The sequence below is a fragment of the Asparagus officinalis genome, chromosome 4, assembly GCF_001876935.1.
Source record: "Asparagus officinalis chromosome 4, Aspof.V1, whole genome shotgun sequence".
In the NCBI taxonomy this organism is placed as follows: Eukaryota; Viridiplantae; Streptophyta; class Magnoliopsida; order Asparagales; family Asparagaceae; genus Asparagus; species Asparagus officinalis.
The window spans coordinates 1,651,532-1,668,145 of NC_033797.1; the positions used below are offsets into that span (position 1 = coordinate 1,651,532).

Below are 16,614 nucleotides of genomic sequence, written 5' to 3' on the forward strand. Positions count from 1 at the left end.
TTCAAAACGGACTGATTTTTTTTTTTTTTTTTCAAAACCGACTGTTTTTTTTTTATTTATCAAAATCGACCCGGTTTTGTGATTAGGCTGCTAATCACTATCCTAAATAGTCGGGGTTGGCAACCCCGACTATTTAGGAGGGTGTTAAACCCTAATTAAAGGGTGATTAGCAGGTTAATCACTATCCTAAATAGTCGGGGTTGCCAACCCCGACTATTTAGGATAGTGATTAGCCTGCTAATCACAAAACCGGGTCGATTTTGATAAATAAAAAAAAAAACAGTCGGTTTTGAAAAAAAAAAAAAAATTCAGTCGGTTTTGAAAAATTGTTCTTAAAAAGTAATATAGACTTTATTGAGACCGCTTTGCCTAGGAATAACTTAAAACTTAGTTCGGCTAATTTGTAGACTACTTTATTGAACTAGTTTTGTTAAACAAGACTTCAGTGAACCAGTTATAGATGACTTTGTTAAGCTAGACAAGACTTTATTGAACTAGTTCCAACTAAAACCTAGTTTGGCTAATTTGTAGACTAGACTCTATTTGAAACGGCTCTCTTATGAACCAACCAAGTGGGAGTTACTTTATTTTTAGCCTAGTTATTAAGCAACAGTGGACCTCAAAAGAACTTTTCCCCCCAAACTTTTTCATTTGCCTAACAAGAGCTAAGCGCATAGAGTCATATTGTCTCCACTAAAACTGGTATTATACCTCAAAAGAAGAAAGAAAATAAAGATGCATGCATTAGATTGAGGAATGCCCATGGCTAGCTAACAAGAACATCCTGGAATGAGAGCTCCATGTGACATATCAATACAGAAATTAAATTAGCATGCAGCATTACGACGACTACGCGAAACAAAAACCCTGCAGTGTGATCTAACGTCAAGATTCCCTGGAACCAGCAATATTGAGCACATCCTCAGCACATTAAGATTTGCCATGCTTAGGTTTTCATTGATTTTGCAGACGAAAAAAATCTTACAGAAACATGTTTAGTTCTCAACCGCGTAACAAAAATCTTACAAAAACATGTTCAGGTCCTCGATGGCGTAAAGGAACTTCATATCAAATGGCATTACCTTGAAAACAAAAGAGCATAAAATAGAAGCAACCTCACTTAAAATTCACCGTTACAAATATTGCTCAGACGTTCAAACTACAAAATAGCATGTTGCCTTCACCACATCATCATGGTGACAAGCAAGAATAATAATGACAATACCCAATGGAAACATAAAAAACAAGGAAAAAGGATGGAGGCCTAGACTTGCTTTGATGTGCGCTCATTCCTATTATTTAGTACCACGACGCAAAAAAAAAAAAAAAAATTCACTGAAAATCAGGCTTCTCAGGGTAAGTGCAGCCTGACCTCTGAATAATGACATTTGCTGCATAACAGCCAGCCCTAACACAGTCCTCTATGCTCTTCCCTTGAACCAACTGAGAGAGGAATCCCCCCACAAATGCATCACCTACTCAGCAGGGTAAAAACAAAAAATTAATAATGAAAAGATTTGAGGTATATATAATAGCCAAAATATTGGAGAAGCAGCATAAGTTCTATCCACAATTATTATTATAGTACCTGCGCCATTTGTGTCAACCAGCTTCTCCTTTGGCAACAAAATGACTGGAAAAGTTTTCACCTGTTGCCACAAGTACAGCATAAGAAAAAGCAAACCAAGCACCATAACAATACACATGGTTTCTTTGTGCAATCAATAAATGTTACATTTTGTCGCAACAAAAAACTAGTCTACTTGACAGTAAATGGTTTTGCTTTAGCAATAACATTATTGAAAATCAACGCAGAAAAAGCTAACCTTCCCATCCTCAGCGACAACAACAGGATCAGCACCTTGAGTGATAACGACGGTTCTCTTGGGTAGTCCTGGTGCCTTGGGTAATTCTGAGATCTTTAATGCAATCTCCTCAACATTCTCAGTCTAGAAACCACAAGTAACTCATCAGCCAAAAAAAATTCACATGATAAAAGCAGTAGCCGTATACCAGAATTCTGAAGAAAGTTACCTCCCAACCATGGACTTTGGCGAAGGTCTGTGCTTCAGTTTCATTCCCAAAAATATAGCTACAGTACCTGAGTGTGGTTAAAAGAAAAGATATTATACTGGGAAGCACTACAAATGTCTCTGACCAAATGATAAGACCTTATCAATGTTTATTATCACTTCATTAGTACATCACGAACGCGTAAATAGCTTCTAGTTCGCAAGAATGAAATAAAAGGCATCATAAACAAGTAAATCAAACCTACTCAATCTAATGATGCATCTGCATTCACGAGCATCCACCCACCCACAAACAAAAAGCAGATTTTTAAAATTACAAATTTTGAGAGAACTTGCCATTAAGACCCGGAATTCCAGGGGTAATATGAAGATGTACACAGTTAAGACTCCGGCCCCAATCTAAAGCCTAATCTGGTTTCAAATTGCTCCTTATGTAAAAAGAAAGAAGCAGCAAAAACTTACGGTAAAACCTTCTCTTGGGCATCTTTGAAGAACTCACAAATGAAAGGTGCAGAGAGATTCATCATGAACACCTTGTTGTTTGCAGCTGCATGCTCAGCGACAAGCAAGATAGATTCAGGAGAGACCGTGAGGAAGAAACCGGCAATATAGATATACTTTGCCTTTTCAACTGCCAGAAATGTATTAGAATAATTTGTTAGGTCCAAAATATAGTTTAGTTTCAAAGTAAAACAAAAATCTAAATAAAGTGTGCTCCTTCATTGTCAACACGCAACAGGTAGACATGCATAAAAAAAGACTGGAGAAACAACTTTCAAGCAAACATAGGAAAGTATTAGTTTATTGGTAATGGTATTAATGAAATAAAAGTTTCGGAATTAAAGATTTAGAATGTGGAGATTTTTATCTTGCAAAGAGTTTACTGCCCTATAAATGTTTGACATCCAGAAAGATGATTTTAAATAATAAAAAACTATAACAGTAAGATTCTGCAGTTAGTTGGGTTCAATTGGCCTTATCATCAAAGAAAAGACCAGTATTGTAAAATATTGTTTTGCACCATAATCTCTAAACAAAAATGATAAAGGCAGTGTTATCCATCTGCAGCTGATTTAGTTAGCATCCACACAAAGAAAGTGGTGAATCTGGCAATTTTGAAGTGGTGAAGCAACTAAGTGAGGCAGATTTTTTCTGCATAGTTCAGCTAGACAGTTATTTTCCAATATTATTTTCCTGGGGACAAGGCTATTGCCTGAATAAGAACTAGGACTTCTCAACATCCAGCTCCATCTTTAACAGTGGGCAAGGGCTGAGAGGCAAATAGGCTAGAGCCGTCAATGAACATGAAGGAATTTGCCAATGTGTTCATGATTCACCTACATTGCTCACTCAATGACAGGTGAAAGCTCTAGGAAAGCACTTAAGACCAAAAACATGCAATATTAGTTCTAAAAAATAACTGCAATTTAAAGTGTGAATTTCCATCTAATTGAAAAGGCAATACGAAGACGGAAGGCTACTTCAAGAACTGCTAGAAAACTAAAGGCAATCATCATGCTAGGAACATCTCAGTTCCAAATTTACATGCAATAGAAGACATTCTTCCAGTTGAGATGAACAATGATGAATTTCATTGTTCATACATATCCATTTCTTTTTTCCTTTTAAGGGTTTACAACCTAAAGCAATAATTAAATATCAATTGGTTCTCACACAAACCATGATGCCAATATGCATCTCTATTTCTTTCTGCTTACATCCTAACGGTCTTGAAACCACCTAGTAAAGTAAATCAATCAAGTACTTCGCGAATATGCCAAATGGAGACAAGCTTTGCAATACATATATTAGTTAGAAAGAGGTTTTGACAATGAGGAGCACAAGAAAAGAAATTACCTAGTCCCCAGTTCTCTGGTTTTTTCAAATGGTCAGGCTTGTAACAATTCGCTGCAGATAAGTTAGCAATCAAGGACCTGTTCATCAACAAAAGAACAACACTGATAAGACATCATGACAACAAGCATAATGCAATAACCAACTGCAACAAGTGAATACCCTAAAATTGAAACACGCCAGAAATGAATATGGTTACATAGGAGATTAACACAAATTAGTAAAAAATATCTTCTTTTATCGCCTTATTTTATCTTGTTTGTAGATAACCTCTTAGCTACCTCGATTTATAAAAACATTGATAAAGCTGAACTTCCAAGAAATTTAAATCGTTATGTGCTACCTGAGATTTTTTTTCTTTATGAACAATAATTTAAGCTAAATTCCCTATCATACTCTCTGACAGATAAAACCATTTTTTTCTTGAAGAAAAAATACTTTCAATCATAAAAGATAATTGTACTCCATAATGAATATTCCAGTCCTTTCTCTTGAATGTGCACAGCACATTCCTGGGAGACTAGTATTCACATATGATAGAGAAGATATGCGATGAATCTCTACCTTTCACCTCCAACAACACAGACAGCACATGTACCGGTTGCAGCAGTCTCATCCTCACGATAGTGAACCTGTGTGATTATCATAGTAGATTTTATTTAACTTGGCCAAAAAAAAGTCAACATGAAAGCAAAATGGAATGAACAAATCAACTTACATTGACACCAGCAGCTGTTGAGGCTCTCTTCATTTCTTCACCAAACTTGTCCTTTCCAATGCAACCCATAAAGCTAGTTGCACCAGGAGTTTGAAGCATCCACTGCAAAATTGAATATGACATCAGAAAAAACTATTAAGTCGACAAAGCTTCATAAAATACAGGAGATTCACATTCATATGTTAAATATACCTGGGCAACCCTATTAAGTCGACAAAGCTTCATAAAATACAGGAGATTCACATTCATATGTTAAATATACCTGGGCAACCCTGATTGCATTTTGTGTAGCCCCTGAAGAGAGGAGATTCACATTCATATGTTAAATATACCTGGGCAACCCTGATTGCATTTTGTGTAGCCCCTGAAGAGGTTAACATAATATATGGCCGAATGTTATCACATAATTTAAAATTGAATTAAGCTTGTGTCATAATGATTGTTTAAACCAAAATTTTACCTCCAGCAATATACTCCACACTGTACTTTGAAGCCATTTCTTCATACCTAGAAGAAGGCACAGAAAAAACGTCAACGTTTTGTTAACAACAAGATGGTCAATGCAACTTGCAGTAAAACTGATAGACAGGCTTACATATCTCCATATAAATATAAAACTGTATGAATGCATGTTTAACCCCTAAACAGTGCAGAACAGATATATAAAGTTAGATATTCAATATGATTCCTTATGCAGATGCTATATATGTTCGAAGAAAAGAGAAACAAAAGAAAACAAGATGTACCAATTTTTTTTTCACTTGCACTACTTAAAAGAATAAACCAAAAAAGGTTTCTGGGAGATATTGAAAAACTTACATGGGCACATGCTTGTCCTCTGCGAGAATGGCATTGTTCAGCTTGATGTCATATCTGGTAAGAAGCAAGAAAATAAGTCACCGCAACAATACAAATTGATATTCATATTTTATCATGTAAAAACAAGTTGCACATTGCTATGATCGAAGATGAATGATATGCAAAAGAAAATATCTATAGATGTTATGGGACGGTGACATGCAAATTTTATTTTTGGTTAGAAATCTTCTTTTCATCTCGATCCTGACGTTTGCCTTTGTCGGCACGAATATTGGGAATATTGGAGTTTTTGAAGCTTCATATGTGATATGTCAGTAAATGGAATATTAATCAAACCATAAGTTTTCTCTTTGTTGATATTACTTTTTAATCTTTGCCCAAGTTAACAATATCAAATCAGTTTTTGGTACTTCAAACATCAGATCTCCTAATATATTATGTTGTTAGCCAATATTAGAATGAATTTAACTGTGCTCTGCTAATAGGGGAGGGGCAACGCCAAGTTATGAATGGATCAGATGGCACGCTTAAAATCTAATACATTAGGCTATCATACAATAACATTTCCAAATCTTGTTTTACACACAACACGCAACATTCTGATGAATTCCAATCATAGCACATTCATTTGTGCAAAATATTTAGCATAAAAAGAAGGAGAAAATGAAGCTTGCTACGTGAAAGTGAATTATTTCAAATATCTGAAATGCGTTTCGACTTTCTCTCCTTTTTGCCAATAGACACCATAAGAAATGGCAAGCAAAAGAAAATTAAAAAATCAAATTGACCAAGAATGCTAGAGTTTTTCATTCACATCAGCGAGGGGGTTTCACAGACGAATATATCAATCTCATCAAACTTCAACAGTCAAGTCCATTCTCTAAACCCCAAACAGGCCATAAATGTAGTAAAAAAGATCAGGTGAGTTTGAAATAGAATTAACTGTGATCTTTATGAATTCATGAACGCAGTTTGCAAACAAAACAAGTAGCGACCCCATCAACTACAAATAGAAGAAACAATGCATTTCGTTCCCCAAACAAACTATGCTCTCATGTATCTCCATGCTAGAATAATCGAGAAGTATAACTAACATATGCGGAAAAGGCGACTGATCTGCGTCTCTGAAACCACAAATCTAACTTGTACGACTTTATCACAAATGAATACTAACAAACAGCAGATTATAGGAGGAACTATGCAAATATAACGACTCGCTCGATCAGTCTACCCTACCATTGAGTTGGATCCTCCGTGAACCCCCAAAAGATGTATGCAGATCTACTGAAACTAGGAGCACAGATCCAACGACTGAGGAAATGTTAAAGAGAGAGGGGAAAAAAGACCCCTTTCTTCAAATAAAATCAGATCTCTGCGTCCGCACTCCGCAGTCCGAAATATAACCTAAAACCTCAACAAACTACTCATATCAACATTAGCAGGTCTGATCTACGCGCTACGAACTGAGATCTATCATCTACCACTAAAATTCGATGAGAAAGCGAGATCTACAGCTAAATTAATTCCAAAATCGCTCGGGATCACAACCAAAAAAAAAAAAAACACGACGTGAGAACGAGATCTATGGCTAACCTAGCAGCAGTAAACCCGTGCAGATCTGAGAAAAGACATTCAGAAATCGATGGCTACAGCGAGAATGAAAGCATTAGAGAAGGAGATCTAGAGAGAGAGAGAATGATACTTGTTGAGGAAATCCTCGTCGACGACGGCGGAGATGTCGAGGAGGGGGTTCCCCATTCCCAAAAGAATTCCCTCCGACGCCATTGCTATGGATTTTTTTTTAATGGAGGGAGGGGGCGAAATCAAACGGGGGACCCCCACTCCCGCCTACGCCTGAGAGGAGAGAGGTCTAGGTTTGGTGGTGCCCACCCCCTGGGCTGTGGTTCAACATTTAAATCATAATTAATTAACTAAAATCTTGGTTGGTACGCGGGAATAAACTAAAATAAGAATGGAATGGAAGAAGTAATGTATTAGAATGTATGTTGGAATGGAATGATCATTCTCATTCTCTTGTTTGGTTGTGTTCGTAGAATGAAGCTAGAATGAAAATCCCATTCACGTTCTCATGTTTGGTATCACTAGTTCACAAGTGGGAATTAAATCTTATTTTTTAATAGTGTCCTTACAACAACATAGATTTTTAATAAGATAAAAATAAACATTAATGATAATAACTAATCAATTTTTTTATGCATAGGTTATATTAATCTAGCTATGTTTTATACTAATGCACATGTTATCCCTCTGGTGTATGTTCCGTTTTTATTTTTTAAACAATACTCACTGTTTCTTAGTCTTAAAAAAATAAAGAAAAATAAATAAAAGAGTATTATATCTTTCATAGGTCCAAAAATAATATAAAGAATGATATCCACAATCCACAGTTCTAGATATCAAAAGTAACTCATTTGATAAATTATCAATAGGGGGATAATTAAAAATTACGTAACTAATTTGATTCTCATTTGAATGGAAATGGTCATTCATTATCAATTCACTTGGAATGCTCATTCCCACAAAAAGTGGGAATGGTCATTCCAACTTCTAAAAATAGGTACGTTTGATATCGAGGAATGAAAAGTGAGAATGACCATTACATTCCACCACATTTTCGCGTACCAAACGAGGCGTAACTGATAATATATTTATTAAATTGTGTGCTAATTCGGTAGATCTTACCTCTCTTAATCATGCTAGAGCCCATCACGGGCGACAAGCACGGTTAGGTTTTAAGAGTTAGTATTTGGATTCTTGTGGTCAGATCAATTATTATTTGCATATAAAAAGGGTAAAAACAACTCGAACCCTCAATATCTGTATTTTTGTTTTTGAAAATCGCTTTTAACCCCCATGAAGCTCGTACTTTCTTTGATCGTTAATGAAATTGATAGTTATTTTATTGTTCTCATGTGTACGTGGACTTTTGCTCTTAGGGATCCACACACAGTAATTTCTTTGAATTCTTCTTCTAGTAATTTTTTTTTGTAATTTTACAAAAGAGGCGCTTTTAAGAAAAAACCTTTGAAACTTCGATTTCTTTTTCTCTTCCTCTTTCAGTACCTAGATACATAATATATGTTGAAATGCACGAGCAACAAACTTATCGTAAAAAATATTGAATTCATTAAATGTCGTATGTAAAAAGATTTTCTATTAGACTTATTTCATGAGGGTTATATCAAAGGGAAAAAACTTATTTCGCAATGGGTTTCTTAAAACAATATGATCTAAGATGGAGGGGGTACCTTGCTAACTTTATGTGAAAAACTTTTGAACATAAAAATCTGTCTGGATTTTGGAATAGACTATCATATGAAGATTTACATGCAAAATTTAAGCGAACCGTTATTTATTCATAAAAAAATACAAAATATTTCCACATTATCTGAAAATCTTTAACAACATATATACATCTGGTATGTTGGGATAATCCAATCCTAGATATACGAGATGGTGCTTCATACTAAGAAAATGATTAGTTCAAGAAATACATGAAAACAACTTTGCCTCGTGGTTTTATCGCATATAGAATTTGAGTTAAGAGTTAATCCTTAAAAAAAATTAATATAAACATATAATTTTAAAGAACATTAGAGTGGAAATCTTATAATAATTTTATTTTGTTAACAAGTAAAGACTATATACAATGCAATCTTATAGTAGGTGGGGATAGAGAAGAGAGTGGGGGAGGGGGATGGCTGAACTAAAACTAAGAGGATATGACAGTCATCCTCTCATGCCTTGAATCCAACTAGCTAGGAAATTGAGGATTGTATCGCTCGTATCCCCGCATCAATAACCGGAGTAAGGGGAATTTTTTTTAACAGTCTGACAGTTCATATGAAAGTACGAAAATAAATTTTTATCAATGCCAAAGTGCATTCCTAGCATGCAAGTGCATTATTGCAATATAGTGTTTGTTTGCAAATAAATTATTTTTAAAAGTAGAAAATAGAGTGAAAATATTCTTACCCGTCCATTGCCCACATTACGTTTGTAGTGACATCCATTGTTGATAATTATTATACAATATAAATGAAAAATAAGAAAATAGAGCGAACATAATTGAATTATATAGTTTTGTCTAAGTGCAAAAAGTAGGGTAACAATTTCAAATTTTCATTGGAATAGAATATTCCACAAATATTAGCTGTAAAAATATAAAAATATGTTGATCACCCTTTTCATATCATACTTCACTTTAAAAGCACGAGTTTGGGAAAATCTTTCGGTAGACAAAAAAATCTTTAGAATTCAAATATTATTCCATTAAGTAAGAGTAAATTGATAAATTGTTAAATTGTTATTGGATATACATAGTATGAAGATAAGGATACAGTTTAAATTAAAATGCAAATCTAAATAAAAATTATTAAATGCCAAATTTACAAATATCTACAAAATGAAAGGCGTATATGCAAAAACTAAATAAATTAATGAGACAAATAATGTCTACCCTAAAGGCCGAACATGGGAACAACGTAGTCCTACAAATGTACATATTGTGGATAGAATATTTACAAAAGTCACCAAACAAATTAAAGAGACAAAAGTCATTTTCAAAATTATAAAAAAAAATTAAGAAAAACAAAAACCATACTCCCTTTAAAAGCACAAGTTCGGAAAAAACTTTCTATAGTCAAAATTACCTTGTACTATTTTAAATATTTAATTTAAATTATAATCTATACTAATCATACTTATATCCTATCCTAATACCTCTTGAAATATCTATAGCTCAACAATTTAAATAAGATTAATAAAATATATGAAACAGCTCCGTAGTATCAGTTTATTACATGAAGTATTACAAAAAAAATAAAAAATTTTAAAATTAGAAAAAATACTCTCAAAACTTTACAATTACACAAAATAAAAACTGAAAATTTAGAACTTAGCAAAGAAAAGAGTAATTGTGTGATGTTTTTTCATTAAGATATATAAATATCATACTTCACTTTAAAAGCACGAGTTCGGAAATTTTTTTCAGTAGATACAAATACCCTTAGAATTCAAATATTATTCCATTAAGTAAGAGTAAGTTGTTAAATTGATGAATTATTATTGGATATACATAGTATGAAGATAATGATACAGTTTAAATTGAAATGCAAGTCTAAATAAAATTATTAAATGCCAAATTTACAAATATCTACAAAATGAAGGGCGTATATGTAAAAACTAAATAAATTAATGAGACAAATAATGTCTACCCTAAAGGTCGAACCCGGGAACAATGTAGTCCCACAAATGTACATAATGTGGATAGAATATTTACAAAAGTCACCAAACAAATTAAAGAGACAAAAGTCATTCTCGAAATTATAAAAAAAGAAAAAAATAAGAAAAACAAAATACATACTCCTTTTAAAAGCACAAGTTCGGAAAAAGCTTTCTATAGTCAAAATTATCTTATACTATGTTAAATATTTAATTTAAATTATAAGCTATACTAATCATACTTATATTATATCCTAATACCCCTTGAAATATCTATAGCTCAACAATTTAAATAAGATTAGTAAAATATATGAAACAACTCCGTAATATCATCTTACTACATGAAGTAATACAAAAAAAAAAGTTTTAAAAATTAGACAAAATACTCTTAAAACTTTACAATTATGCAAAATAAAAACTGAAAATTTAGAACTTGGCAAAGAAAAGAGTAATTGTGTGATGTTTTTTCATTAAGATATATAAATATAATTTATAATTTAAGGTTTATTATTCCTTTTCTGAATCTGAAAATAGTCAAGTTGATACTGGTAAAAAAATAGTAATAATAACAGATTAAAAATATCCAGTTAAAGAATAAAAATTAAAAAAATATGATAGATTAAAAATTAATGTTATTGTATAAATTAAAGTAACTGCATATAATTTGACCAACATGTTAGAGCAGCAAAAATATATAAGTATCATTAATTGATAGAAGACTAAATCGCAAAAAACTAATAAAAACTATAATATAATAGCTTAACATCAAATTATTATAATTTATAAATATTGATCTCTAATGGTAATAATATTTATAGGGTAAAAAATTATAAAGATTTATGTATGGAGAACTATTAGAAAATTTAGAGATACCCTTTAAAAGAATTAAGTGGTTTTCATTTCAAATGGAATTCGAAACGTCCATGAATCACTTCAATTAACACTAACATAAGTTATATTTATCAAAGAAACACCGACTGAATACCCCCTGAAGGATATATTGAAAAACTTTGTTCCAATCAAAGAAACATTCTTCATGAAAGATAAAAGAAAAATTACTATATCATGACTCTGCATAAGAAAAAAAAATAAAATCGCCCTTTTTATTTTTCTTATATAGTATCACGACCCTGCGTGTGACTTTATTTAGGGGTATGACTACTATCGAATGATCAATTCTTGAAGACACGATCAAAGATAATTATGTAATAGCACTATTAGAATTCAAGATCTCTAAATATGAAGGCAATATATTTTATTACTAAAATTCTTATTAAAGGTCACTAAATAGAAAATTCACATTATATCTGTCTCAATTTTATAGAGGAGATATGCATATCATCGTAAATTACGCTAATAATATATATCAATCCAAAGATATAACTGTTGATGCTCGTGAACAAACAGTCGATGGGGGTTTCCCATAGTCGGATGCAGTTTCGATCCTGGCGACAGTGGAGGTAGAAGGAGAGGATGAATGTTGGGGCCGACTCCTCCTCCGACTTTATGCCCGATTCTGAGCGCGTAGGGATGGACTGATAGCATGCACATGTAAGTATCGCAGGAATACGGGCTAGTTTCCCCATGGTACCTCCGATGGTCAAGTCAGTTGGTGAACTTGAGGAGGGTTTTTTAAGAGGTCCCTGGGCTATTGAGGTCCTTGCAGGGGGTTCCTCCCTAAGAGTTATTAAATGTTCTTTTTTTGTAAAAGAAGATCCTCAATGGGAGTAAAGCTAAGGTGTAAGAAGAAGCAGAGAGCAGCCTCCCGTCCTTACCCTCATTACCTTCTTTATATAGTCCATAGCCTCTGATATTTTTGGCTTTTTTTCTTTTGCACAAAAGGGCGGTTGCAGGGTGGGTAGATAGACTGCTGAGCCATCCTTCTCTCTCCAGGTGATGGCTGGCGATTGGGGAGAAGTCATTCGTGCACAGGAGAGAATTATCTTCTCAATACCCTAGGTTTGTCAGAAGTGGTAGGGTGTAGGGTAGGTCGGCGGCGTGGCCGTCCTTCTCTCTCCAGGTGGCAGCTGGCGATTGGAGGAGTAGCCATTCGTGCACAGAAAAGCATCATGGCAATTTTCTGGGAAATGACTTGTAAGCCGAATAAGCGGCTGGTGCACGAGGGTTGTCAGAATAGAGATCTTGATGGGACTAATCGGTACTGTTGTGTTGATTGACATCTGAAGTGAACTTGGTCGGCTCTTATCCCTTTAGTCGAGGCAGGTTGATCTGCGAGCCATCATTATGATTTGGCGACCCGATGTTTGAGTGGGCTTCGGGTCAGGTGTATAGTCGAGTCGTCTGCTCGAGGAGTCGTCTTAATTTTGAGGGGGCGACTGATCCCGCACTTCGAGTCGGTCATGATGACCTGTTGATCGAAATATGGCTTGTCTGGTCGAGGGACTTGGTCTTGACTGGGCTTTTGAGCCTCTAAGTTGATTCGAACCATAGCTATCTTAGGCTTATGCAGACATTCTCCCGATATTTTTATCTTAGTATGACGACTGACCATAACAACAACTTACTGAAGAAATAAGAGAAGAGTAAATAAACCAAGCAAACATCCATATAACACCATGAAAAAATATATTACATATTAAAGCTAATATGCTGCGCTCTTTTAGAGTAAGCTGCTAAGACAAAAGTATCTCCATTAAGGCTCTTTATAAATGCAGCTAAAATTCAAATTACTAATATATACAACCATTATAACATTTTTGAAAGAGGTATGATCTTAGAAAATTCATTCTAAAATTCATACAATTAAACCTAAGAATAATGTACCAATATACAGACACACTATCATACCTTTAAGGTAACGATAACTACCATTTGTAATAGAGTTGAGCAGTGGTTCTATGTTTACAAAGGCTGCAATAATAAAATGGATAAATATGTTAACAATAAGTGTCCAGATAATAAATGTTGTAGAATCGCCGATGATGTAGTACCAAGGTTAAGTGATATCCCTTCTTCATGAAATAAATATATTAATATTATAATCTAAAGCAAATTGGCAATAAAACTGTAATGTATTTAGTTTAGATCCTTATAGATAATGACATAGACAGAGCAAAAATAACATTATGACACATCAGAAATTCTTATTGGATGCACAACAGAAGAATTCATTGCAGAGAAAAAAGATGTAGCTCCTAACCTTATTTAAGTAATAAATTAAAAGTACAAAATTTCATATATATGAAATTAACCTTTATTATTATAGAAATAGGAAAAAAAATCAAAGTCTGTATTGTCAGAAGCTTGTGTTGAACATAAGAAATATATTCAACTTCTTTGTGAATTTAGACGAGAAGACAAAAGATGAATGAGCCCAAGGAAAGATAACATGCTTCAGTCTCATATCACAATCGATGTAGACGATGAAGACACTACTCTAGAATTGCCAAGGGAAAAGATAAAGATGAAGAAGGATTGATCTCGACTCAATAAAAAATAAAATAGAAGCAACAAAAGATAATGTTTGTGAATTGTTATAGAATAGTTCTAATTTTTAGTAAAATTAGGAATCTTTAGAAGGGATTTTCATAAATTATTTTTAGTGCTTTCATATGCATGCATATGTGGATGCTTTTATCATATAAAAGTATAGTAAAGTTAGCATTAATATTTAGTTTATGATTTTTTCATTAACTATTTTTTGTTATTTTAGCCCACTTTAGATCAATCATCTTGGCTCGTTGGCTTTATTATTCATCTTACTTTTATAATGTTATTTTTTCAAGTGTTTTCACTTTCATAACACTATACTTCCTCAGGTCAAGCTCGATTTCATGCCGATCCAAATGAAATGAAAATTTAAATTGGTTTTAGATTATATTTATCTCATGACAATTCAACTATCAACATAGAAAATTAAATCAGGTGTAGCCTATTCAAACAAACATCAAATAAGTAAATAATCAAAGTGTAATCGAGGAACAAAATTAAGTAAGAAAATAAACCAAAAATACTTAATCAAAGTGAGCAAAAATTATCAAAGAGTAACCATTGAACAAATTTTAGTAAGAAAATAAACCAAAAATACCTAATCACAGTATTTAACCACGTGCATAAATTCTAGTATTCTGAAATGAGTGAGATTACTACTGTAGTTATACAAAATCTACAAACGCTTGCAAAGTCAAAAAATTTACATAGTAACGGGTCGGAAGTTATTTTATATCACTCTTTTTATATTTTGGAATAAATTAAAGGATAATTTTTAAAAAATACCATTTTTAAGAATAATTAGCAAAATTGACCTCTTTTCTAATAAGAAGTTGACATTGTAAAAAAATACATTTAAAATACACAGGACTAGTAGTCGTGCGTATTTAGTCATCATTAGTTAAACCTTAAGCATTTCAGCGCAAAATATACGAGATGACTATTTCAAATTAACCGTAATTAGCAACCACTAATAGCATGAGACTACTAGTCCTGTGCATTTTAAAGTCAGTATTTTGCAAAACCGACCTCTTTTGTCTAAAAAGAGATCGATTTTGCTAATATTTTGATAAAAGGGTCGGTTTTGCTTATTATTTTTTAAAAATAACCTTTTTTAGAAAATTCTCTTAAAATAAAATGAGCGAGGTTATTATGGTAAATATTTAAACTCTACGGAGATAGAGGTAGGGTGCAGACTCAAAATTTGCCTAGGACAAATTTTCAAAACCGACCCATTTAGGAATTTATTGCCAAAAAACGACCACATTCAAACAAATTTGCAAAAACCGACCTGGTTTCAGCCTCAGCGCTGAAACCAGGTCGGTTTTTGAAAAAAAAAATTCCGAAACTTCACGGGAGTTCAACTCTCGTGAAGTTTCACAATTCAAAATTTTTTTTAACTAAGAAACTTCACGGGAGTTGAACTCCCGTGAAGTTTAGGAGATTAATTAAAAGCTGCTAAACTTCACTAAGAAACTTCACGGGAGTTGAACTCCCGTGAAGTTTAGGAGATTAATTAAAAGCTGCTAAACTTCAAGGGAGTTCAACTCCCGTGAAGTTTCAGATTTTTTTTTTTCAAAAACCGACCTGGTTTCAGCGCTGACGCTGAAACCAGGTCGGTTTTTGCAAATATCCTAGAAACGGGTCGTTTCTTGCAAATAAAAAATCAAATGGGTTTGGTTTTGAAAATTTGTCCAATTTGCCTAGCGTGGGAAATGAGCTCTCTCAACTGACAGTGGTATAATAGTAGGGGTGTTAACGGAGCGGATACGGCTCGGATATGGCACTTACCATATCCATATCCGCTTACCCATCTCGGATACGGATACGGATACGGATATACGTCGGTAAGAAAAATTCATATCCATATCCGCCAAAATCGGATACGGTTACAGATATAGATGCGGATATATAAACAGATATGCATGTGGATACAAAAAGGATATGAGAAAACTAGAAAGTATTTAGAAAAATATAGTCATGTGATACAAAAAGAGTTCGTTAATATGTTCATTATGATTGAAAAGCTAAGATTAGACATCTTGATCATCAAAATTAACCACAAATTCATAATCTAAGAATCAAAACTATCGTAAGTGATCATCAAAATTAACCACAAATTCATAATCTAAGAATCAAAACTATCGTAAGAGTATTACCAATATGTGTTCGGATATTTTTGGATACGGATACGGATATTTCATAACAAAACCATATCCGCAACCATATCCTATCGATAATAGATTTGAGTAACCTTAGTTGTATCCTAACGGATACAGTTACGGATATTTCCTCGTATACGGTTTGGCACCCCTATATAATAGTCATTAGAAATCACCCCACTTTTAAAAGCACGGGGCGGATTCTCATTTCTTAGTTCGGTGATTGTACTTAACATTTCTTTAAAAAAAAAAAAAAGACAAATAGATGAAACCCTAATGTAGGGTTTCAGACTCCCAATTTTTTCGCTACTCTTCAAAGAATTTGCATCTCTTT

The 16,614-nt window shown here is 33.4% G+C and overlaps 1 protein-coding gene across 2 annotated transcripts; it reads right to left on the reverse strand.

Annotated features, from left to right (window-relative positions):
• Positions 1,054–7,255, reverse strand: LOC109836320 (adenosine kinase 2-like). Of its 2 annotated transcripts, none has more exons than XM_020404183.1 (12): positions 7,127–7,255; positions 5,425–5,478; positions 5,066–5,112; positions 4,868–4,899; positions 4,606–4,707; positions 4,452–4,519; positions 3,891–3,967; positions 2,496–2,664; positions 2,035–2,101; positions 1,827–1,949; positions 1,589–1,649; positions 1,054–1,475 (listed from the first exon to the last, which is right to left on the reverse strand). In XM_020404183.1, the coding sequence occupies exons 1-12, from the start codon at positions 7,207–7,209 to the stop codon at positions 1,333–1,335; spliced, it is 1,026 nt and encodes a 341-aa protein (XP_020259772.1). In that variant the 5' UTR covers positions 7,210–7,255; the 3' UTR covers positions 1,054–1,332. The 2 variants fall into 2 exon arrangements, with proteins under 2 accessions (XP_020259772.1, XP_020259771.1); XM_020404182.1 differs by lacking the exon at positions 4,868–4,899 and adding an exon at positions 4,938–4,969.